This window comes from Taudactylus pleione, unplaced genomic scaffold (assembly GCF_031769625.1).
Source record: "Taudactylus pleione unplaced genomic scaffold, aTauple2 ptg000535l, whole genome shotgun sequence".
NCBI lineage: Eukaryota > Metazoa > Chordata > Amphibia > Anura > Myobatrachidae > Taudactylus > Taudactylus pleione.
The window spans coordinates 7,441,657-7,468,573 of NW_028284937.1; the positions used below are offsets into that span (position 1 = coordinate 7,441,657).

Here is a 26,917-nt window from a genome sequence, read left to right on the forward strand (position 1 = left end):
CCATGACCCGATCTTGCTTTCGACGAAACTCTTCGTCGTATTGGCGCCACGCCGTACTGCGTGAGGCCTTGAATAGGCCATGTATCAGGTGTAAATATCTTATCACATTAAGGTACTCGGAAGGCCTGGTTTTTAGATAGCAAGTTGAGAACACGCAGAACCCAGATATCCAATTCGTGTAAGACTTAAAGGCCTCCAGACCAATACCCCCTTTTGCCTTTGCGGTCGCAGCAGCTTTCTTCGCCGTAGCTGTAAGGGTGAACATATCTACGTAGCGCCCTTTTTTGATCCGCTGCTTAACCCTGGTACGCATACCTCGAGTGACAGCTGTATTAGCGCAGTGTACAACATCCTCCGGACCCGCTCCGCGATCTACACTGGTACTACTGCCGGAGGACCGTTCGCTAGAATGCCTATGGCGACGTGAGCGATGTCTACGAGACCTCCTTGCCCTTTTACGCCTAGCCTTCTGCGAACTATCGCTTGAAGAGGAGGAGGAAATGGAAGTAGACCCGCAGTCAGATGTACTGTCACACTCACCAGACGCACTGGCAAGGGCATTGGTAACTCCAGCGCCTGCGTTAGCTCCGACTTCAGCCGTCGCACTTCTGGTCGGGGCTGCGACCACTGTTAACTCTTCCAGACTGTCGTCTGTAAAAGAAGAGACTGAGGCGGCATCGTGCGCATCGTCTGTGTCCGTAGCCTGATTGGGCTGAGGAAGGGAGATGGGAGAGAAAGAAACGGAAGGAGCTGCGGGCATGGGAGCGAGGGAAAGACCGCAAATCCTGCCTAATTGCTGCACCAGCGGGCCAAGCTGCGTCTGCACGGCGGACGCCGCCGACGCAGAAGGGCCTCCAGTGTCAGCGTTTCCAGGCTGCTGGGTCAAAAGCGGTGTCAGTGCACCCACCACAGACACCAGCAGTCCGGCTATGGCACCAGCATCCAGCAAAGGAGTACTTCCTGGTGCTGCAGGCCCTGCAGGCATAGCAGACGCCGGAGCAGCTGCCACCCCCGCAGGCCTGGAGGAGCTGGCTACTGCAGACATGGGGGACCCATGTCTGCATCATTATAAACAGAGGGCAGCAGAAGAGGGGGAGGATTAACCTGCCTGTCACTATGCAGGCATTGGCTCCGCCCCCTTAGTCTCCGCCCCCCGCCTGTAGTAATATTGGCCTGCGTGCAAGCCGGCGCCATGACAGGCATCCGGCCTGCACGCTTATGCGGCCGTTTCCGCAGCCCTTCCCCCCGGACTTCAGCCGGCTCACTCTGAGCGGCCACTGGGGGAGAAGGGACGGGCGGTGTGACTGCCCGCTGCTGGCCGCGGGAACGGCCGGAGCGCGCACCCGTGACTCCCGCGGGCGCTGTAGCATGCCCGGCCGCCCCCGATCCCCGCCTGCCCTGGTCCCTAGTCACACTGGTACTGGCGACCAGCGGGGAACCAGGGGCAGGCGGAGGCAGCAACTGTGGCGTTTCGCGGCACCGCCGCGGCCGCGCGCTCGGGACCGCAGCGCTTGTAGGTAAGGGGGCCACTTCACCTGACCCTCCCGAACGCCGGGAGGGCAGGACCTGAGGGGGATAAAGCGCGCCGGGCCCAACACCATCTGACAGATGGGCGGGTACCGAGCGCGCGCGCTGGGGGCGGCTCATGGCGCTCATCAAGTTTAAGCAAGGAAGGAGGCACAGAAAGGGAAAGAAAAGTTAGATAAGAAAAAAGAGTGTAGATATAGGGAAAGTATGGAGAAGAGAGTAGGGAAAGATATAAAGTAGGGAAAGAGAAAGTAGGGATGAATAAAAAACGTTTAACCCAACAGACAGATCTGCTAGAAGGAACTGTACTTTCCTGGTCGCAGATCAATTCAAAAGAGGCAGATTTTTACCACAGTAAATTCTCTACCCCTCTCCCTAACTCCACCCCTAACCTAACGTCCTATCGCATCTGCCTATAACTGTAAACAAACATTTTTAACTTTATTAACCCCTCTATCCCTGACTAGAAGTTTATGTGCCGTCGGCTCTATTCCTAACCTCCGTTATATTTTGTGGTGTATTCCCAAAAAACACCCATTTGGGAGGACACCTGCAAATATTTAGTATCCCCGGAATGTATTATGGAGGGATCGCTGCTGTCCCTCCATTTCCGCCAGCACATAGGTTTCTATGGGGGATGCAATGCTATCAGATTTTCCAAGTTACTTGGGGGTCTACGTACTAAGCAGTGATAAGAAACAGAGTGAAAAGTGATAAGTAAGTGATAAGGTGCCAGCCAATCAGCTCCCAACTGCCATCTCACAGGCTGTGTTTGAAAAATGACAGTTGGGAGCTGATTTGCTGGCACTTATCACAGACTTATCACTTTTCACTCTGTCTCCTAACACTGCTTAGTACATAGACCCCTTAGTCTCCGCAGCTGACGCCATCTGAAGTTGGTGTAAGCCTGTTGTAGCCTGATGCACTTAGCAAAACTAGCCGGGAGAGGGTCCCATAGGAACCCTTTCCCGGCATGCACAGGATCACTGGCACAGGAGTGAAGAGACCGCTGACGAGATCACTACACTCACAGCACATTACAGGGACTGTCTCCTTTCAGAGCCCCTGTCCCTGTGGGTGAAATTTGTTACATCCCGGCTAATATTGCACCCAGGTTGCATTGCAAATGACATCATTAATAAATGGTTCTCATAGTGATCAGATAAAGCTCCTGTTTATACTCCTACTTGTAATTAAGGCTATGGATGATAATCAGGTACTCTGGTGTCCAGTTACTGCAGCTATAGTATAGGATATGATCAGGGGCGTATGTATAATGGGTGCAGGGTGTGCGGTACACACGGTGCACATGGGCTCACACGTCACACCCTGCACCCATATGTTTTAATTACTCACCCCTCCGAAATCCCACGCCGGGCTGTCTCACCAGAGAAAACACCTGAAAAATGGCCACCGCGGCCATTTTTCCGATGTTCTGTGCATGCGCACTAGAGAAATAACACTAGTGTGACCTGCGCATGAGCTATAGACTCCGGGCACACTCTAGAGTTTACAAGTGCTGCGGCGCTGAGCGCGTCCGCTGCTGCAGAGAGAGGAGGGGGCCCGGTCAGAGGGTGCACACAGGCCCCCTCCTCTGTAGAAATGCCCCTGGATATGATATATATAATACACCGTCAGGTCTAAGGCAGAATCCAGCAGATGTTTGTATATGGGCGCATTTTCCGTATGCACTATTTTCCTAGCCACAGTGGGCAAATAGGCTTTGGCTGGTAGTAGTAACCGAAGTATAGGGTAAGAGAATGGCATTTGGTTTTGCCGGTGATGCTGTGCGGCGTACAAGACATAGACGTGTTGGAGTGGCAGAGGAACACGGTCTATCAGCGCTACAGACGGAACAGCAAACAAGTCGTCTGGTTCTGGCAGGTAAGTGACCCTACTGATAGGTCATATGTAATAATAATATTATGTTTCTTGGCATATCAGATAACTGCATTTATTATATTACTGTGTGATATGTATGCCATGGCCTATAATACATGTGTCTCTTATTCCATGGATCAGTCATCACTGTTTAGCACAGGCCCATTGTCCATCCCTTTTCCTTCTGTGACAGGTGATGCCTTGTTTTCATGTAACACTAATGTTTCTGTAAGCATGCAGCCCATGTAATCTTACACGTGGTTATATGTAGATGGCTGTGTGTCTGTCCCAGCTATATACTGTATGAATATATAACAGTATTTATGCTGCATCACTGTGACACAGTGACATGTACTGCGGTAGACAGGTGGTATAGAAGTCTTCTAGATCCGCACATGTACAAATGCATCTGATTTCCCACTAGTGGGGCGATGATGTATAACGATTACTCTTTCATCCTGATGTAGTTTGTCAATGAGATGGACAACCAAGACTGGATCCGCCTGCTGCAATTTGTGACCGGCACCAGCAGCTTACCTCTAGATGGCTTTGCAGGATTGTTGGGTTAGTGTCTGATTGGCCGATTGTAACATGATGAAATGTCTTGTAGTTATAGGAAACCTGATGAACAATTATTAGGGGTGAGCGGGTTCGGATTTCTGAAATCCGAACCCCCCCGATCCGAGGCCGATCCGAGTCAGGCTCGACTTTTCCCGCCTGACTCGGATCTGAAATCGAGGCAAAACGTCATCATCCCGCCTTCCGGGTCTTGCGGGTTTTGGATTCTATATAAGGTACCCGCGTCGGCGCCATTTTCTCACTCTGCTGTGGACAGTGAAGAGGGAGGGTGGGAGTTAGGGCTGGCTGGGCTGTGTAGTGTAGTGTTGTGCTGTGCTGTGCTGCGCTGTGCTGATGTTGTCCATAGGGGCTGTGTCTACTCCTCCAAAGTCCAAAGGGGCTGGATGTGTTGTGCTGTGCTACTGTTGTCCATAGGGGCTGTGTCCACTCCTCCAAAGTCCATAGGGGCTGGCTGTGTTGTGCTGTGCTGCTGTTGTCCATAGGGCCTGTGTCCACTCCTCCAAAGTCCATAGGGGCTGGCTGGACTGTGTTGTGCAGTCAGTTGTCCATAGGGGCTGTGTCCACTCCAAAGTCCTGTGCAGTGTCCCAGTCCTAAAGGGGTGCTGTAGTGTTGTCCAGGGGGTGCTCTGTCCACCAAAGGTGCTCCCCCAAGTGCAAAAAAAAAATAATATTTTTCTGTGTTTGTGAATTGTGTGCGCAGTAGCCGCACGTGCATCAATAAAGTAGTGCCAAGCGTGCGCCTGTGTCATAAGTAAAGGGCCGGCTGGCTTGACCATTAAAGGGTGCTGTAACCCCCAAACTGCACTCCAAACAAAATAAAAAAATATTTTCTGTGTTTGTGAATTGTGTGCACTGTGGCTACACGTGCATCAACAAAGGAGCAGCGCCAAGCGTGCGCCTTTGTCCCATAAGTAAAGGGCCGGCTGGCTCGTCCGTTAAAGGGTGCTGTAACCCAGAAAGGGTTATTTTTTTTTCTGTCTTTGTGAATTGTGTGGGCTGTAGCCGCACCTGCATCCTCAAAGCAGCAGCGACAAGCGTGCATCTGTCTGTTAAAGGGTGGTGTAACCCTCAAAGTGCACTCCACAAAAATAAAAAATTATTTTTTTCTGTCTTTGTGAATTGTTTGGGCTGTAGCCGCACCTGCATCCTCAAAGCAGCAGCGACAAGCGTTCGTCTGTCTGTTAAAGGGTGGTGTAACCCTCAAAGTGCGCTCCACAAAATATAAAAAAAATTCTTCTTTTTTTTTCTATCTTTGTGAATTGTGTGGGCTGTAGCCGCACCTGCATCCTCAAAGCAGCAGCGACAAGCGTGCGTCTGTCTGTTAAAGGATTACATCGGTGACAGCATCCAAGTAGGCATGTCAGACAGTCCGTACCTGTACTGGCAGGAAAAAGAGGCAATTTGGAGGCCCCTGTACAAACTGGCTCTATTTTACTTGAGTTGCCCCCCCTTCAGTGTGTACTCCGAAAGAGTGTTTAGTGCAGCCGGAAACCTTGTCAGCAAAAGGCTGGTAGGAGGTTGCTTCCACAAAATGTGGAGAAGATGAAGTTCATAAAAATGAATTATCAACTCTTCCAAGGATACCAGCCTCCAGAATGTACAGAGGGACCTGTGGTGGTGGATTCCAGTGGGGACGAATTAAGACTCTGTGAGGATGATGTACACAACACTGAAGAGGGTGAGGAATCGGTGGATGAGGAGGATGAGGACGACATCTTGCCTCCGTAGAGCCAGTTTGTGCAGGGACAGATTAATTGCCAGCTTGTTTTGTGGGTGCCCCAAACGAACCAATCATTTCAGCCACAGTTGTGTGGCAGACCATGGCGTTGAAATGATTGGTTTGTTAAAGTGTGCATGTCCTGTTTATACAACATAAGGGTGGGTGGGAGGGCCCAAGGACAATTCCATCTTGCACCTCTTTTTTTTCTTTGCATTATGTACTGTTTGGGGCCTAGTTTTTCAAACTGCCATCCTGTCTGCCACTGCAGTGTCACTCCTAGATGGGCCACGTGTTTGTGCCGCCCACTCGTGTCGCTTAGCATAGTCATCCAGCTACCTCGGTGCAACCTTTTGGACATAAAAACACTATTGTGAGGTGTGAGGTGTTCAGAATAGACTGGAAATGAGTGGAAATTAAGGTTATTGAGGTTAATAATAGCATAGGAGCAGAAAAACCCACAAATTCTGTGATTTTAGCTGTTTTTATGCTTTTTTTAAAAAAAAATACAGATCCAAAACACAAAACCCAGAACCCAAAACACGGAAGGGTGGTTTTGGCAAAACCAATCCAGATCCAAAACACGAAGAAAGATCCAGATCCAAAACCAAAACACGAAAATGTGTATATATATATATGGGATGTGTACGGGTTGCCGGTGTGTTAGCCCGGAGCCCTCCCCAGCAATGGCCGCTGCACATGAGTAGTCAGCAGACCAGGCATGGGGAGGAGTCCTGAAAGCAGAGTGAAGATGTCGCTGATGCAGCTTCATTCCTATTGCTGGGTGTACACTGGCAGATAAAATGTCTGCCAGTGTATACAAGCAGACATCTTATCTGGCAGCCTGACCCCCAACAGATATTGCAGGATTACTCTGTCCTCCGCCCCTGGGGAGGAGACATTTCCCCGTTCCTTCCCGGTTAAGGAAAAGGGAAATGTCTGTCAGTGGGCTGCAGCTGGGCATACACTGCCGAATTTGGCCGACATTTAATTGACAGAATATCGCATCGGACAGGCAAGCAGGACCGTCCAGCATGCCCGACCAATTGATATTTTACGCTCGGTCACCCGCACACACAGTACAATTATCAGGGCGATCTGCTGATAGTGTATGCCCAGCACAACACATCACAGGGACTAGAGTTGAAGATAGAAACCTTTACCTACGTAAAGGTCATGAGATCTATGTAATGGCAAACTCTCTAGGAAACAAAAGTTCTGGTGATGGGTCGGAACTGGGACCCAGGAGGATGGGTACAAAGTACCCAAATATCTTTAGGAGCATGGGAGTACAGGAGAGGTGTAACCAATGTCTCCAATATGCAGCAACAACACACAACTCAACTCACACCTTCACAGCAGCTCACACTATAATCATGCTGTAAATGAGAGGGAGTTGCCATGCCCTCCCATGTAGTCATGCAAATCCACCATACCTGGGCCTGCCCATTGTCTTGGCAGCCCTGCTGGGACCACCCATTACCAAATGTCTAGTTTTGCCTATGTGTGTAATGGCCATAATGGTGTATGGCATAATGTGTAAGGGCCATTAAGGTGTGTGGCATAATGTGTAAGGGACACTACTGTGTGCTGTAATGTGACTAAGGGGCATTACTGTGTGGCATAATTTGAATTGGAGGTACTATTGTGTGGTACACCCTTTGCCAGCGAGACTAGACCCTGTTTTTTTCAAAGCGAGCCTACGGCGCGCTCTTCCCCGCCTTGGGGTGTGGAGGGGGCACCAATGCTCTTTATGTAAACAGAGTACCACAATGTGTAGTTATGGCTCTGCTTTGATGTGTACAGATGTGTGGTTTAGCACCCCTGACCTAAAAATTCCTACAGTGAACGCTATCTAATCCTCTACAACTGCTAAGATAGGGCTTGGTCAATTGGAAAAATGCCTTCCCTTTTCTTTGTGTGTGACCTACACCAATGAAGTACCACATATAGCTAACAGAACCAGCCAAATACCAAATGTCTGACCATGACACATGTTTGAATCCCTTGCAGGAAGAGCTCTGTTGTGTGTATTTTAATAGAGAGAATGATGTACACTTGTATGTTGTTCTAATATGAATTATATATGTAAGAGCATAGTCTCATGGTGCGTACTCACTGGGCGATTAAAGTGGACAACTGAACGATAACGATATCGTTATCGTTCAGTCGTCCACTTTATCGTCCATTTTTAACACAAAAAAGATGAACGATGACGACGACGCGCGTTCCCGCGGGTCGTTCGTCATCATCGTTCATCGCGCTGACATGCAGGCCAACCTGACAACCTCGTCAGGTTGCTGCATGTCAGGGAATGGGTGAGAGAGCCCGGCGCTGAACGATATCGCTAATGATATCGTTCAGCGGCTGTGCTCAATGTCATGAACGACATTGAGCACAGCCTGCCGGGGACACACTAGACGATATCGCTCAGGGAGCATATCGTCTAGTGTGTATGCACCTTTAGATGTGGGAAGAGTCAGGATTAGTAAGGGGAGGAGTCTATGCCAGGAGCCAGATGCTGACGCCAAGGTGGGCCTGTGTGTTGTTTAAATGCCAGGGCCTAATTTTAGTCCCAGTCCAGCCCTGATGCGATTCATGAAGGAACGGAAAGCTCAGCTTTTCCTTCCTCTCCTGCGGTACAGATTCGCCATCTGAGGATGGAGCTATCTGTACCGGAAGCTGAACAGAGCAGGGAAGCTGTATACTTCCCTGCTGTCTGTCCAGCACCCGGCGCTGGCTCCGCCCCCTTTTCCCAGCGTCCATTGCAGCACGTCTGACGTAACCTGCTACTCTCGGATGCCGGGGCATGCACACTAAGAATAAAGACATATTGGGCTCCCGATATGTCTGTCTTCTCACTACGCCCAGGTATTGCGTAGGGGCTGGACAACGCCCGAAGATGTCGGACAGGTAAGTGTACATGAATGGCTACTAAACATCACTATATATCGCATCGATTGTGATGCGATATATAGCAATATCTTTTAGTAGCCACTTCATGTTCTACATGAATAGACCCCCTTAGGTTGGCTAATATTCTCGCTGCAGTACTTCTAAAGAGGAACCCTCCAAGATTAACATGTTATAAAAATCCATGTGTCCAGTCGATCATCCAGTCTCCACGTCTGCTTAGTTTTGAGTTCTGCTGTTTGTGTCATCCAGGCGGCACAGTCCGCATTCTAGTCTCCTGCCGCTTGTGTCATCTAGGCGGCACGGGCCGCACCTCAGCATCCCGTTTACAGCTATCCAGTGAGTTAACGCTTGTGTCAACCCGGTGGCACAAGCCGCACCAGTGCACCGAGTGTACGCAAGCTGTGTACTGCTACTTGTGTCAACCTGGCGGCACAAGCCGCACTTCTGCACTCCTTGTACGCAAACTAGTGTACGGTTACATATCAACCGGGCGGCACAAGCTGCACTTCTTGTCCACAGGCCAGAGACTGCTTCACGCCAAGGCTTACCAGCCTTCAAGGCTGCAACACCTCACCAGCCCTCAAGGCAATAACGGTCGCCACTAGCCAAGTGTTCCAGCCCTCAAGGTTGTAGCAGGACTGTCTCATTCTTGCTCTCAGTTGATATTTCAGCCTATAGGCTGCAACAAATGCATTACAAGTCTACTTATCTCCTTGCACAATCCTCCACTCTGCACTAATCGGAGTCAATTCCTTCCGGGGACTGACTGACACACACACACACACACACACCACACACACACACACACACACACACACACCAATACCTGCTCATGATAAAACAAAACATCCAACTTTTAGGATATAGTGGCTAGCGACAGGCCCCGGTACTGAGGAAGGCATGGTGAAATCTTGGAGGAGTCAGGGCCGTTGCTACCATTGGGCAGCTTTAGGTGGCTGCTTAGGGGTGCTGGCCACTGGAGGGCGCCGCTGGGTCCACAAAAAAAAGGTTGTCTCTTTCAATCCCAGACAGGTTGGTTTAGTGTGTGTGAGACTGGTTTTATTGAGTGCTGACCGGGTTAGTGTATGTGTGTGTGGGTTTAATGAGTACTGGCAGGTGTGTGTATGTGGGGGGAGTAATGGGTACTGACATATATTGGAACACTTATGTGTGGCATAAATATATTGGGGCATGGATGTGTGCCATGATGTATTGGGGCACAGCTGTATGGCATATAAATAATTTGTGTCACATGTGTGGCATATGTACTAGGGGCATTGTTTGGCATAATTCATGACTATGTGGCATACAATAACTTTGGTGCACATCTGTGTGTCATACTATGTATTGGAGCACAAATGTGTGTCATACTATGTATTGGAGCACAAATGTGTGTCATACTATGTATTGGGGGCACAAATGTGTGTCATTTTAGGTATTAGAGCATAATTGTGTGTCATATTATGTATTGGAGCATAAATGTGTGTCATATTATCAGGGGCGGATTGGGCCACCGGGACGGCGGGACGTTTCCCGTTGGGCCGGGCCCCATGCTCCCCGCAGTGGCCACTCTCTCTCCCATGCCTGCCTGATTCATCTAACTGTGGCTGCCGCGATAGGAGCTGGAGCAGCGCTGAGCATGAAAAGGTGCTGACAGCTGTCAGCTATGTGCTGCGGCCGCGCGGCACACAGCGGCAGCCAGGGCAGTGAGAGGCCGGCCAGGCTTCACACTCATATCGGGGACTGGGGCCAGCCTGTCCGACATTGCTACACACTGGCTGGCCCCTCCCCAGGGGTCGCCAGCCTACCTATCACGGGGCTCAGTGGGCTGCACGGCTCAGCCCTCCTCTTCCTGCTCCTCGACTGAGTCACTGCATGTGCCTCCTCTGCGTCCCCTCCTCACCACACTGACTGTCCTGGCTCCCTGCACTTTTCACAGGACAGGAGGACAAGGTAGGAAGAAACTGCTTGTACCTGAATTTGGGGGACAGTGTAATTGCTGGAGGTCATGGGGCTGATACATGCATTCACTCCAAGCACCCATGTGTTACTTGCCTTACACCCATGTGTTACTTGCCTTACACCCATGTGTTACTTGCCTTAGACCCATGTGTTACTTGCCTTACACCCATGTGTTACTTTCCTTACACCCATGTGTTGCTTGCCTTACACCCATGTGTTACTTGCCTTACACGCATGTGTTACTTGCCTTACACCCATGTGTTACTTGCCTTACAGAACCATTAGAAATAAATAATAAAAAAAAACCAGCTAATCACATTTAAACATGTATATGTAAAAGTTTCCATACCATAACTTGAGATGTCTGACTTTACATTCACATTTTATGTGCAGTATAATGTACTATTCACATCCATTGCCTGTAAAAGATGGTTAAAAAACTGCGCTCAGTGGGCCTAATTCACCAGAGAACGCAATGCCAATATTTACGCAGAACGAGCATTTGTTTACTATTGCGCATTCACAGTGATTGCAGTGCGATTACATTCGCACAGAGGATCTATTCGCAAAGTGAGTGACAGGTCAGCATTTGGGGGAGGTAATGGGGGGGGTTGTCCAAAAAATGCAGGTGTGTCTGAACGTTTGAACGCCGTTTCATGGGCGTGCATAAATTATCCCTTGCAATTGCATTCAGAGTATGAGGCCTCTGTGCGTGTCAGGAAAGGTGCAGTGTTTTGCGGCTGGTCAGACATAACTTACTTGCTGCGTGACTGCCCGATGTACGGCGATGGTACCGATGTGTACACAGTTGTACGTCGGCGTAGGTATATGAGAAGGCAGCAATGGGCATCCCTGTGCTTGGCGGTGCTTTGAAGGGCATTAGCATATTTTAGCAACTGCGATCCGTGAGAGAATGCAGCTGTGATTGCATTTGGGTCCTCTAGTGAATTAAGCCTAGTATTCTTCAATGGGAAAACTGACAGGGAGTTTGATAGTTCTGTTATATAATTTACTTTGTACTCTAGGTTTGGTGACCCCTTAAGTAGCATTCACAAACAAAATAAGAAAACAACAATTACTTTCAATTAGGTTGGGTACGGGATCCCAGCGGTCACAATACCAAAACCAGCATCCCGACAGTCAGAATCTCGACCCAACTAGGTAAGAACCCCAACCCTTCCCCTCTGCAGCCTAACCCTCCCCCTAGTGCCTAACCCTCCCCCTATCTATACTACTTACCGTCAGGATTCTGGTGCTTGGATTTTGACTGCTGTGCCCCTTTTCGTGTAACACCAGGATGTCATGCGCACGTGCACAATGTCATGACGTTGCACACTTAGTGGGCTTGGCCGGCACAGGCTGCTACTGTGCCCTGTTATGGCCCTGATCTCCCCACCTCTACAGACCCCGCCCCCTCAACTAACCCCACCTCAATTAGGGCTGCTTCCAGAAATTTCCCGGGCTGGTTTTGCATCCCAATCCACCCCTGCATATTATGTATTGGAGCATAAATGTGTGTCATATTATGTATTGGGGCATAAATGTGTCATATTATGTATTGGAGCATAAATGTGTGTCATATTATGTATTGGAGCACAAATGTGTGTCATACTATGTATTGGAGCATAAATGTGTGTCATATTATGTATTGGAGCATAAATGTGTGTCATATGTGTTGGAGCATAAATGTGTATTATATTATGTATTGGAGCACAAATGTGTGTCATACTATGTATTGGAGCATAAATGTGTGTCATATTATGTATTGGAGCATAAATGTGTGTCATATTATGTATTGGAGCATACATGTGTGTCATATTACGTATTGGAGCATACATGTGTGTCATATTATGTATTGGGGCATAAATGTGTGTCATATTATGTATTAGAGCATACATGTGTGTCATATTATGTATTGGAGCACAAATGTGTGTCATACTATGTATTGGAGCATAAATGTGTGTCATATTATGTATTGGAGCATAAATGTGTGTCATATTACGTATTGGAGCATAAATGTGTGTCATATTACGTATTGGAGCATACATGTGTGTCATATTACGTATTGGAGCATACATGTGTGTCATATTATGTATTGGGGCATAAATGTGTGTCATATTATGTATTAGAGCATACATGTGTGTCATATTATGTATTGGAGCACAAATGTGTGTCATACTATGTATTGGAGCATAAATGTGTGTCATAGTATGTATTGGAGCATAAATGTGTGTCATATTACGTATTGGAGCATAAATGTGTGTCATATTACGTATTGGAGCATACATGTGTGTCATATTACGTATTGGAGCATACATGTGTGTCATATTATGTATTGGAGCACAAATGTGTGTCATATTATGTATTGGAGCATAAATGTGTGTCATATTACGTATTGGAGCATAAATGTGTGTCATATTATGTATTGGAGCATACATGTGTGTCATATTATGTATTGGAGCATAAATGTGTGTCATATTATGTATTGGAGCATAAATGTGTGTCATATGTGTTGGAGCATAAATGTGTGTCATATTATGTATTGGAGCATAAATGTGTGTCATATTATGTATTGGAGCATAAATGTGTGTCATACTATGTATTGGAGCATAAATGTGTGTCATATTACGTATTGGAGCATAAATGTGTGTCATAGTATGTATTGGAGCATAAATGTGTGTCATATTATGTATTGGAGCATAAATGTGTGTCATATATTGGAGCATAAATGTGTGTCATATGTGTTGGAGCATAAATGTGTGTCATATTATGTATTGGAGCATAAATGTGTGTCATATTATGTATTGGGCAATAAATGTGTGTCATTTTAGATATTAGAGCATAATTGTGTGTCATATTATGTATTGGAGCATAAATGTGTATCATATTATGTATTGGAGCATAAATGTGTGTCATATTATGTGTTGGAGCATAAATGTGTGTCATATTATGTATTGGAGCATAAATGTGTGTCATATTATGTATTGGAGCATAAATGTGTGTCATATTATGTATTGGAGCATAAATGTGTGTCATAGTATGTATTGGAGCATAAATGTGTGTCATAGTATGTATTGGAGCATAAATGTGTGTCATATTATGTATTGGAGCATAAATGTGTGTCATAGTATGTATTGGGGCATAAATGTGTCATATTATGTATTGGAGCATAAATGTGTGTCATATTATGTATTGGAGCATAAATGTGTGTCATAGTATGTATTGGAGCATAAATGTGTGTCATATTATGTATTGGAGCATAAATGTGTGTCATATTATGTATTGGAGCATAAATGTGTGTCATATTATGTATTGGAGCATAAATGTGTGTCATAGTATGTATTGGAGCATAAATGTGTGTCATATTATGTATTGGGGCATAAATGTGTGTCATATTATGTATTGGAGCATAAATGTGTGTCATATGTGTTGGAGCATAAATGTGTATTATATTATGTATTGGAGGCATTGATATGTAGCATAATTATGAATTGGTGTGGCATATAATGAATTGTGGAACATAACATGTTATGAATTGGGGGCAGTGTTATGAGGTACAGTATGATTTTGGGGCTTTGCTGTGTGGCATATTATAAATTAGCGTCACTAATATATGGCATAGTATGAATTGGAGGGAGCAGGGGTGGAGGGTGAAATGTTGCCTAGGGCGCCCAGGCACCTTGCACCGGCCCTGGGAGGAGTGGCCACGTCCCCTAAAAAATAAAAAAGTAAAGTACTATGTACAGTGCCACGAAGCCACGCCGCATGTAGCAAATGGGAACACTCGTCCACCTAAGCAGTTGGCCCGGACACCGCCAACCTTCTCGGCGCCCCTAGCAGTACACTAAGATGCACATACACACTGTGGACAAAGAAACTGAAACTTTTAGACTAGCTAAGAACTGATGCAAAAATCCTGCCTTTCTACAGAGTGGTAATGCTTGTGTGCCAGTCCGCCTCCTAAAAAAACACTTTCTTATTTTATCTTGTTCTGCCATGCGTAACTAAACACAGATGCACTGGGGTACTTAGTCCATACATGGCACAGAATGGCCGCACTTCATCCAACTCCTCCCATCAGCATCTGCACAAATTGAAGTGTATGGAATCACCAGAGAGGATTTTGCACTGTGTCGTAGCCTATATTTGCCTACATTGCTGGGATATGCAGAGTTCTCCCCGATTTCTGGGACAGCAGTGCACCCTCCCACATCCCACTCACTTCCCTATTGAAAATGGTCAGCCAAGGGCTTTTATACGCAAATTGTGGCAAATTGCATCATTATAGCCTTGTGCAAATAGTGACATAGTGTAGCGGGGGTGGGTCTATGATGACACAAAACATGTCACCACGCCCAACTTTGGCCCTCCAGCTGCTGTGGAACTATACATCCCAGCATGCACTTCCACCTTTTTGATATAATAGAATGCTAAAACTATGGCAGTGCATGCCGGGATGTGTAGTTCCACAGCAGCTGGAGGGCCAAGGTTGAAGACCCCTGATGTATGGCTTTGACTACTGTCTCTAGGAAGAAGATTCTCTACTGACTACAAACTAAGTTGATTGAAAGCTGCTTTTTTCAAATCTAAAATAAATATACAAAGCACCACTTTAGGTATACAGTATATTTTATTCACCATGTTTGAAATCTGAATGGTAACTTTTTTGTCACGCAAACAAATACCTAATATTGTTGGCATCCTTTTTCCTATTATTGTGTTTGTTACCATATCCTTTATATATCCAGAAATAGAATGCAAATCCTTACATGTATTTTTGTCAGTCTTCCAATGTACCCTCTCATAGAAGAGAAACTTGAATTTTCCCTGCATTTGCTATTCAAATCTATTTGTGTAAGCATTAGTATTTGCATGTAGTGTTCATTGTTATAGATTGCAGTACAATACTGGCAATCATGGCTCGGGGTAATCTTTTCTCTTTTTTTGGCCAATGTTTAATACACATTTTTTTACTATAACGCAGCTAAATAAAGATTTGTAACTTGATATTTGGCAGACTATATAGATATGAAGACATTCTTTACATATCTTCAAGAATTACTTAATATAAATGTACACATTTATATATGCCAATTATTACTCAAAGACATATGTTTTCATTAATTAGGCCAGAGGTTCCCAAACTCGGGCCTTCAAGGCATCCTAACGGTCCTGGTTTTAAGGATATCCATGGTTGAGCACAGATGGTTAAATCAAATAATTTAGAAACTAATTAAGTCACCTGCGCCCAAGCATGGTTATCCTTAAAACCTGGACCGTTAGGGTTTAGGGTAGAACGTCCTGTCCCCCTGGTTATACCATCATTTGTTGGCCACCCATAAACTAGTTGTATTATGCACCAGCTACCAGCAGTAAATGAGGATTGTTCTTAAAATAAGCAGAGGTTCCCAAACTCCTCCTTTAAGTACAGGTTTTAAGGCACTTAAGACCTTATGGTTAAATCAAATAGACTGAGGTACTAATTAAGTCACCTGTGCTCAAACATGGATATCCTTAAAATCTGGACTGTAGTTGCAGAGTTTGGGAACCTCTGAAATATGGTAATGTTTCGGGTACATAATAATATTGGGGAGTGGCCTAGTTTACAAATGTAAAAAGTTGGGAGGAGCTATTTGCATAGTATAATTATTTAAATAAAAAATATATATATACATTTAAGGAGTTTAGTCATCATTATTTTTATTTGAAATTCCAAACCCTCCCTGTCTGGAACCCCTGGCTGAAGCTGTGTGTTCACCTGTCTAATGGCGTGGCAGCATTTATATAGACTTGTGCCCTGGCTAATGCAGGCGAGACTGCTTCTTTTTCCGCAGAGTGACTCCACCTGCATCATCGAACATTGCACCAGCCCTATGGAGGCGCAGAATGCCTGTCTGAACATGGCTGCCAAAACCAGCGCAACAGTCAGCAAGAATATATTACATACATATGTTTACTCAGACGCATCCCAAGATGGAAATGCCAATTAAATTAGATTTAGACTAATGAAATAAGTGTTATCTGCTGAAGAGGCCAATTCATAATCAGAGTCAGCTAGGTAGCGCTGCTGGTAATCATCATTATCATTGTGCATTGTTTGCACCAGCCCTTCCACACCTGCTAAAGATACGCCACCTAAAATTCGTATCTGAGCTTGTGTCCACGTTTAACTATATCACTATCATGAAAATGTCCATACTGTACCCGGGCTATGCTTGCCTGTCCCTGCTTAAACTCATCTGCCAGTCTAGGTGTGAGGGTACACAAGTCAATGACACACTAAATATTATACACAGATGTATGCGTGTACATTTTTGGCACACGTATGTACTATGGAAATGCACATCTCACACAAAATGGTTGCTCATGTTGCCAACAAAAAGATCTGGTTGGATAAAGAAAAAATATACAGTGTTATATTGGTAAATCCTGTAGGCTTCAGGTGCCCCTCTCCATGGTCTAAAGCAGGGATGGGGAACCTTTGTTCTGCCGAGGGCCATTTTTATAAATATAACATTATTTGCGGGCCTGGTGCAGACCACGCCTCCTACGTGTGACATCACACAGGGCGAAGCCACAATCGCCGGTGATTACAACAATGCCCGGAGCATCCTGAGGATGCTCCGGGGAGCTGTAAGGGCATTGGTTAGATTCTGGCTGCAGGGTGCCATTCTAGGCACCCTGCTAGCCAGATGAGGATAGCAGAAAAAAGTTCAGAGGGCCAGACCAAATGATTCCGGGGGCCTTATACGGCCCCCGGGCCTGAGGTTCCCCATCCCTGGTCTAAAGTGTTATTCAATGAAGGGAGTTTAGCAAATATGATACAGCATTGCGGACTTTACTGTAATACAGACCTTCACCAAATAAACATTGGTAAATTGCGTTTCAGCTCCTGTAATGATTCATTACTACTAGACAGCTCAGAGTCACAAGTGATTATATTTGTATAATGAAATATACAGTGAGTAAGAATACCACAATGATAATAAATCACACTCTAGTTTCTCTGAGGATTGTGGTGAAGCCTAAGTAAGATACTTTGCAGACATGTGAGCCATAAAAAATCACACAGATGTTTTTGCATTGCTTTTTATTTAGCAAGGGACATTTCTGTGGTGGTTGGACTCAAAATACGCAGAGATCTGGATAATTGCTGACAATGTATTTAGCTTGTGCTGCGATATGCTATACATTAGAAGGCGATGGAAGGCAGCAGTATGGCGTAGAGCTTGGATGATGGTCCAATAGAGACATGACGTGAAAATTAGAGCACGCGGGATATGTCTAGGGTTACTAGCAATCATCAATATGGCTCTTTACTTCCAGCGCCCTCCAACACGTCCTTTTCCTGCTCCTTTTTTGCTATGGGCCAATACAAAAGACATAAATTAATGTAGATACTGTATAAATCTTTATTACTCAATCTTGCACACTGACTAGCCTTTTATTATTCACTATATAGACCCTTTATTCTTACTAATAATTTAGTCGCAACACAAAGGGGCTGAGCCTGATTCAGTTCTGCATGATGTGCCGCTGAATGTTACGTGATGTACGTTGCGCACACATTTTCCTATTACAAAAGACACTAACATTACACATTTTCCTGCGCACCTCTATGGGATGTTGATGGACGCAATGTGCTGAACGACACATTGCGGCAATCTGAGGGTTTCATCTGATAACAAACCAGGAAACTTTATCTTCTTCCACCTTTATGCTGGGTACACACTGGCCGACATATCGGCCGTTCAAATGAACGGCCGATATATTGTGGTTGTGTCGGCTGGTGTGTACCAGTGATATGGCTGTGAAGTATGTCGTTCACAGACATATCGCGTCGGCTGTGCAGCACGGCCGATGCCCAATATCTCTGCAAATATGTTGGTGCATCGTGCTTTTGACCGCCCGTACACTTGCTAAAGAGGCCACTAGTGATTGACAGCTGAACTGGGCAAGCACATGTAAATACCCGCCCAATTGTGACGTCAATCACGATGCATCGGGCCGACGATTGGTCAGTGTGTATGCACTTACCAATCATCAGATAGGACAGCAGATCGGCCGGGTGGCTGATCTGTCGTCCTAGTGTGTACCCAGCATTAGACCACACAAACTGACCTAGGGTTTTATTTACTAAGCAGTGTGAGGAGACGTGAAAAGTGAAGACTGAAAAGTGATAAGGTGCCAGCCAATCAGCTCCCAACTGTCATTTTTCAAACACAGCCTGTGAGATGGCAGTTAGGAGCTGATTGGCTGGCACCTTATCACTTTTCACTCTTCACTTCTCCTAACACTGCTTAGTAAATAGACCCTACTAATTTCAGATAATAGGAAGACTCTATGAACTGTCTTTTGTAACAATCAAGGACAGTAGAAATATTTAATATCTGGTTATAACCAGATAGCACATGCCCTGACCACGTCATCTGTGATAACAGCTATGTAGCAAACTTTGTACCTTACAGTATCTCCACACATCCATGCATGACATATTACAAATATGACAAGCTGAATGGAAAGTCTGGTATTTATATCCTATCTCTTGTGAGCACATCCAAATTCATAAATCAATCTGAGTTCAACGTATCACATTTATGTAATGATCTAAAGTGCTTAAGATCACTTCATCCTCACTTTGATTTTATTTTTAGTAATTTTACTGCAAATGGGTGAAAATAGTGCGGGCACTGCCAGTGAGCTTCACAGAAATGCCAGGGGTGCCAAGAGTGGAAGGGGAGCAGGTACTAATTACCCTGTCCTTTTGTAAAGTTCCTGGGCAATCTGCTGAAAGGAGCAAAAGTCTTCCTTTACAGGGCGGGGAGGAGGTGTGGCATCACCTCCCATATTCGGCCATGCCCCCTACAGTGCCTGGGCCCAGCGGCTGTCTCAAGGGCCCTGGTTTTGGTCACAATATTGTATCTAAGTATGTGGAGCAACGCTGTGTATAATGACATGGGGAACAGTACTGTTTATACTGGCGATAGGGGAGAGCCATTAATACATTGGAGCAGTGGTTCCAAAACTAGGTGCCGCGTGGCACTTGCCACAGGTTGGTAGTCCAGGACAAAATAAAATTATTTATGATCAGTGTAATAGGCAAAACCAGTGCTGGCGGCTGCCAATCATTAAATATATGGACAAATTATAGCACAACCCTGTCTACTATCATACAATTGAACCTAAATGACATATAAACACAATTCGCTTAATTTAATAATTTTTGCTGAATTTTTGCTGTTATCCTAGGTTGCGGTGATTGAAGAAAGTTTGGAACACTGCATTGGAGGTATTATACATTGAGGAAATATTCCATATACAGACTTTGCTACCAATAATGTGTATTTGTCAATAGTGAACAATACTGTGTATATTGACATGGGAACATACTCTATACAGTCAATGTGATAATACCATATAGTGGTACGGTAAATCACAGTCTATACAGGCAATGCTGAATACTAAGTAAATTGGCATTTGGAGCAAGACGTGTATTCTGGCACTGGGTGCAACAACAGTGCTTACTGCTGCAGATATTCTGGGTTCATCTAAACTTATTCATTGTCTACCTGGTTTTAAACTATTTCAAGATTGCATCAAAGGAGTTTTCAAAGCATAACTACAGTCAAATAGTGCATATAGGGCCTGATTCAGCAAGGAACGCAAGGATGCAGACGCACGCGCTCGACCGCTGCGAGAATATGTAAATTAATGCATACGCACGGTAATCACAGCACAAAGATGCAGACGCCCAGCACTACATAATGTCACCCCCTTTACCCTCCGCTAACGTCCGTACTGATGCGCAAGACTGAGAAAACATCGGGAACATCGAGTAACATCGGAGCCGCACGCAGACTAATGGTAGACCTGACCCTGCCGCAGGAGATGAGAGACTTCCTGCACGCAGAGGGACGCAAGGCTTCGTCCGGCATCTCAGCAGCTAATTTTATGCACGCCCCTGTAATGGGATGCGAACGCACTGACACGCCTGCATTCGGCCGACCACTCCCCGTATCCTCCCACAAATGGCACTTCCTGTTAAACACTTATCCCTGGGTCTGCGTATTCACTGCGCTCGCTTTTGCGGATGCAGTGAGCGGTTCGCGCACACGCTCTGCGACCCAGACGCATGCGCACTTCGCGAACATAGGCCGATTGCGTGCGTCTGCATCCGTGCATTCCTTGCTGAATCACGCCCATAGTGCTTTTTGCTAGTATCTTATAAATAAACTTATTAGACAGGACATATTGGAGAGACAGCAGGAAACTAATATTACTTACAATTTTTGAGCATGGCTTATGCGGTTGTAAAGAACATTAATCTAGAAGACAAACAAATAGTGCAAGTTCACACACGGTACAGCAAATATTTATTTATACATGTCAAGCAGCAAGTATACCATACCTCATAGCGCTGAGTTCTCATTTTTTCCATTAGGTCAAACTTTTCAGACTCAAGTTGATACATCCAGTCTGTGAACTCTTTAGTTTTCTCCCTGTTATTATAATGAAAACATAGAATCCATTGCTGACACGAAGAGCTTTTGGGGATTCAAATGAATTATATCATTCTTGCATCTATTACATAGTCATGAGAAGAGGTTATATACTTTCCATATTTATTCTGTAAGTGTATATATTGCAGATACAGTAAGCATACAATTTATATCTCAGTTCCTGAGATTGGTGCCTATTTTTAAAGCTATTTTGGGAAAGGCAGACACTCCATGCAGTTCTAGGTGTCCATGCTGTTGAAAGTTGGAGAGTGCTACTGCACAGTCTCCATGATGCTCCTTTGAAGTGGCATCAATACATAACCAAGATGGCTGCCATTTTGTATTCTCTTCATGTGTGGCGCCATCTTGTCACTGCACTCCACACTTCATTCACCGCCTGTATCCTGCACCGCTGCCTACCTACGTACAGTTGCCGCCTGCTGGTCTGTATGCTCCACTACATGCTAAAAGTCTGTTATGTGCTAACTGTAAGTACGGCTGTACATCCACATTTCTGCTAAATAAACCACTCCACTGGTTTAGTACTGGGCTGTTTCGTGACTCTGAGGGATCTGCTGATGAGTACTATTACTCTGCTATTACCATCACCTGTAGTACACACAAATTTCAACACATGCTAATCCCCCTGGTGTTTTTCCTTTAATTATCTGACATGTACGGTATGATGTACCTAAGCAGTACCCACATACAGTAACTGCTCATGCTTAGATGTTAGTGAATATGCTATACCAACCTGAGGTAAGTTAGATACAGGCAAACAATCATGAAAGTGATATATAGAGAAGACAAGCGAAAATGACCCACATCATCAGGGACAGGGAGGCACTTGTGTAGCATTTCTCTATTGGTTTATGTATTATTTTAGCTAGGGGTTAAGTCAGAAAACTAAGCAGCATAAGGCATAGATATGTTGTTGCAGTACATATGTGTATTGAGCACAACTTTGGCTTGGTATCATGCACAGAAATCTCAACCTGGCATCAACAATGCATCATGGCTGCCACAGCAATCTGTGAGTACCTCAGCTGGTTTTCATTCATGTGATCAATGCATAAAGGTTTGTGCCTCTCAGCCAGCATCTTTCTCTTCATTTCACGCCCCGTCTGCCTTTTTCCTCTTTTCTGCTCCGCCTTAAACACAGACAAGTGGATTTGTATCAATAAAAGGTACAATTAACAATAAATGATTGTTTTATAAACATAACTGTCAGATAAAATGTATTCCTATTCACATTTACTCGTTTAGTCTTTATTAAGGTCCGTACATAGAATTGGGAGTACTACAGGTTGAGTCTCCCATATCCAAAATGCTTGGGACCAGGGGTATTTTAGATATCGGAATATTCTGTATTTTGGAATATTGGCATTAAATAATGAAATATCTTGGGAATGGGACCCAAATCTAAACACAGAATGCATTTATGTGTTATATACACATTATACACACAGTCTGCAGGTCATTTTATACACTATTTTTAATAATTTTGTGCATCAGAAAAAGTTTGTGTACATACAAGAAATTCATTTACTTATACACACAGTCTGAAGGTTATTTTATACTATATTTTTAATAATGTGTACTTTAATCAAAGTTTGTGTACATTGAACCATCAGAAAGCAATTGTTTCATTTTCTCAGTCATGCTAAAAATATTCCGTATTTCGGAATATTCTGTATTTCGGAATATTTGGATATGGGAGACTCAACCTGTACTGCTAAAGATATAGGGGCTTATGTAGAGGTGGACACATTTGCACCTACGGTCATAAGGAAAAATTGCTGTAAAAAGCGCAAATTAATATGCATATGTTCTGTAGAAACACTGCACCCTAAGATGTGCCAAGCTTAAACGGTAGCATTTACTCCATGTGTACATCAGGGTTTAATGTGTGTGTTGGCTCATGGCCCACAATATTATACAGACAGCGCATAGATGCATCAAGACAGTGTTAGCAGCAAATGCTAAAGGGTGTTCTACTATTTCTACACAATATGATAATGTCAGGAAGTGTCGTATACACAACAAAGAATAACCTCTTGACAGTGCTATTAATCAGTGGTGGAACTCCCGGGGAGACAATGGAGTCATTTGCTGCTGGGCGCCAGCCCTGAAGGGGGCACCTGGCTCTATTGTCATCTGGCCGTTCCAGGCACTGCTGAGGAACTGCATGGAGAAGGAGCGCCGCTGATTGGTACTTCTCCCCCCCCCCCCCCCCGGCACCATCGGCAACCCGGAGGACGGAGCTCACTCCTGAGCTCCGGATTCCGGGTCTCGCAGTCAACTATAACGGCATTCCCATAGTTCCGAGGAACGGGCGTCAGGGACGGATGGAAGCATGCACTGGAGCAGGGTTTAAGGTGTGTGTGTGAGTGCGCGCGCATGCGGGGGGGGGCTTACTACTTGGGGCACTGTAGGGGCAGGGGCCTTATTACTGTGGGCATGCTATGGGGGCACTACAGCAGCCTTACTACTGGGGGCATCATATGGGGGCACTACAGGGTCCTTACTACTGTAGGCACTATTGGGAGCACTACAACTGGGGGCACTACAGGGGCCCATACTACTGGGGGCACTTCAAGAGGCATTACTACTGGGGCACTGCAGGGAGCATTACTACTGGGGGCTCTACAACGGCATTACAACTGGGGGCACTACTATTGGGGGCACTACTTTTAGGGGCATTACTACAGTGGGCATTATTGCTACTGGGGGCACTGCATAGAGGGACCATTACTGGGAGTACTGCATAGGGGGACCACTACTGGGGGCACTGCATTAGGGGACCACTACTGGAGGCACTGCATAGGGGAACCACTACTGGGGGCACTGTATAAAAGGAACTGCATAGGGGGGCGGTGGCAGATGGGCTGGCATAGGTGCTGGGGGGTGGTAAATTTGAATTTGGGGGTGGGGGGGCACCAACATTTATCTTGCCTTCGGGCACCTGGGATGAAGTTACGCCATTGCTATTAATACATGCAAAAGTGGCTTTTTAAATACAAAATGTAATGAAACACAACTACTGATACAAAATACAAATACGGTACAAATGGCATGAAATAGAAAACACAAAATTCTGTTGTTTTGCCTCATGAAATATAAATGGAAAACGTCTTTCCTGCTGGAGTCCAAATGGATTTGCCAAGTAAAGAATGTGAATAGACAGAGCTAACTTCATATCATATTCTTAATAATGTATAAAGCACTATCAGCTAGTAGTGTCCATAAATATACACTATCTAAGCCAATCAGAAGCTGCTATACAGTGCTGCTGCTAGCCATGTCATATCATTGTATCCGCAGTCCAGAACCTGCAAGTGATTCACCTCCTAAAATGCAAATCTGCTGATGCGTCTCTGCCTAATTGGGGCTGGCTCATAGAAAAGCGAAGCTCAGAGGGGTGCGCACTAAAAGGAGCAATGTTACTGTGCCGTATATATCTATTATGTGCGCATTGCTTATATAACTGACCTTTCTACATTCTCCTGTATAGTGGTTCAGCTCACAAAATGTGTGTCTCCACTAGATGTAGGTAACAGATGCAATTCATGATCTAGATCCGGCAATGGTGAGCACTGATTCAGTTCATTTAAATCACTTACCTTCATGAGATATCCCCCATACTGGGCACCCATATTGGAAAGTACTTTTTTCTTCTTTGCATCGTCATCGGCGCGTTTTTTAGCCTCTTCCTCCTCCTTTCTCATTTTTTCCTCCTATAAAAATCATAGAGGACAGTTAAATAATATTTGTTAAACTATATAAACTCTCCCTAGTTTGTATAGAACTAAAAAGGGCGCCCTGGCAATATACCGTTCACATTTTTATCACAATTGCATTAATAGTTTGATTGAAAGGTGGGCTGCACTTTTTTAATATCTGCACAATTTGGCTTTTCTGCAATATTACACTGTTGTCATAAATGTAAAAAGAATTGCACGCTATACTTATTACATGTGGAAATTTTTTGCTCTTTATTAATTATTATTATTATTATATTTATTATTTTATATCATTGCTGTACAAAAGGAAATAGAATTTTTGCTCTGCTCTCCAAAAATAAGCACACCAGCTTGCCATCTTTGTGATCTGCTTAGAACGTCTTCCTCCCGATTTGCGTGAATTTGCCATTTTCCCTGCCGCACAATCACTTTCAGTTGGCCAGAGCGCCTATTCATGGTGTTAATTATCGGACCCTGATAATTAACATTCTAACTCGCCGAGGATTCCGGAGCAATTCATCATTGCTCCGGTGCGGTGACAGCTGATTTGTCACTGGACAAATCAGCTGGACAGGGGCGTAGGGATCCGGGACTCCTTCCCATAGGGAAGGAGCGGGTATCGGGAGCAATTGACCTCAAGCTCCGAAAATATTATATTATATTTATATTATAATACTAGTGTATGGGGACAGTGGGCCATTCCGCCAGAGGAAGGTAAGTAGGAGATATCTGTGATACTAGTGTATGGGGGCAGCGGGCCATTCCGCAAGAGGTAGGTAAGCAGGAGATATCTGTGATACTAGTGTATGGGGACAGCGGGCCATTCCGCCAGAGGAAGGTAAGCAGGAGATATCTGTGATACTAGTGTATGGGGACAGCGGGCCATTCTGCCAGAGGAAGGTAAGTAGGAGATATCTGTGATACTAGTGTATGGGGACAGCGGGCCATTCCGCCAGAGGAAGGTAAGCAGGAGATATCTGTGATACTAGTGTATGGGGACAGCGGGCCATTCTGCCAGAGGAAGGTAAGTAGGAGATATCTGTGATACTAGTGTATGGGGACAGCGGGCCATTCCGCCAGAGGAAGGTAAGCAGGAGATATCTGTGATACTAGTGTATGGGGACAGCGGGCCATTCTGCCAGAGGAAGGTAAGTAGGAGATATCTGTGATACTAGTGTATGGGGACAGCGGGCCATTCCGCCAGAGGAAGGTAAGCAGGAGATATCTGTGATACTAGTGTATGGGGACAGCGGGCCATTCTGCCAGAGGAAGGTAAGCAGGAGATATCTGTGATACTAGTGTATGGGGACAGCTGGCCATTCTGCCAGAGGAAGGTAAGTAGGAGATATCTGTGATACTAGTGTATGGGGACAGCGGGCCATTCTGCCAGAGGAAGGTAAGTAGGAGATATCTGTGATACTAGTGTATGAGGACAGCGGGCCATTCTGCCAGAGGAAGGTAAGTAGGAGATATCTGTGATACTAGTGTATGGGGACAGCTGGCCATTCCGCCAGAAGAAGTTAAGCAGGAGATATCTGTGATACTAGTGTATGGGGACAGCGGGCCATTCTGCCAGAGGAAGGTAAGTAGGAGATATCTGTGATACTAGTGTATGAGGACAGCGGGCCATTCTGCCAGAGGAAGGTAAGTAGGAGATATCTGTGATACTAGTGTATGGGGACAGCTGGCCATTCCGCCAGAAGAAGTTAAGCAGGAGATATCTGTGATACTAGTGTATGAGGATTGTGGGCCATTCCGCAGAGGAAGGTAAGCCGGAGATATCTGTGACATCTCCTGCTTTACCTTCTTCATGAAAGGCCCAAATACTTAATTTTTACAATTGCAGGTGAAGATGTTCATTTTCACCTGCTTTTGTAAAAAATTAAGTGATGATGAATAGGCCCCGAGTCTCCAGCAACACACCGTTTCCTGGTTCACAATTTACTAATGTTCGGAGATATAACTAAAAGGTCTATCTGATGTGTACTGACTTTGCTGTCCTGTAAAACTAGAAAACTTTGGAGAAATATATATATATTTTTTAATATATGACATAACGCATGTAGTAGACCTTTAGTGTATTCAGAGAGAGC

General features: G+C 45.2%; 1 protein-coding gene and 1 pseudogene across 2 annotated transcripts in view; one reads left to right on the forward strand and one right to left on the reverse strand.

Moving 5' to 3' along the window:
• Positions 1–3,977, forward strand: part of LOC148501084 (NEDD4-like E3 ubiquitin-protein ligase WWP2) — a 39,516-nt pseudogene extending 35,539 nt beyond the window's left edge.
• Positions 3,978–17,685: 13,708 nt separating this feature from the next.
• The window catches only part of TNNT1 (troponin T1, slow skeletal type), a 57,866-nt gene continuing 48,634 nt past the window's right edge, over positions 17,686–26,917 (reverse strand). For both annotated transcript variants that reach the window (XM_088451001.1, XM_088451002.1), the window contains 5 exons: positions 24,705–24,818; positions 22,123–22,232; positions 20,991–21,081; positions 20,867–20,907; positions 17,686–17,944 (listed from right to left, as the gene is read on the reverse strand). In XM_088451001.1, coding sequence (XP_088307127.1) covers positions 17,899–17,944; positions 20,867–20,907; positions 20,991–21,081; positions 22,123–22,232; positions 24,705–24,818 — 402 coding nt within the window. In that variant the 3' untranslated portion in view covers positions 17,686–17,898. The remainder of the gene's footprint in view (positions 17,945–20,866; positions 20,908–20,990; positions 21,082–22,122; positions 22,233–24,704; positions 24,819–26,917) is intronic.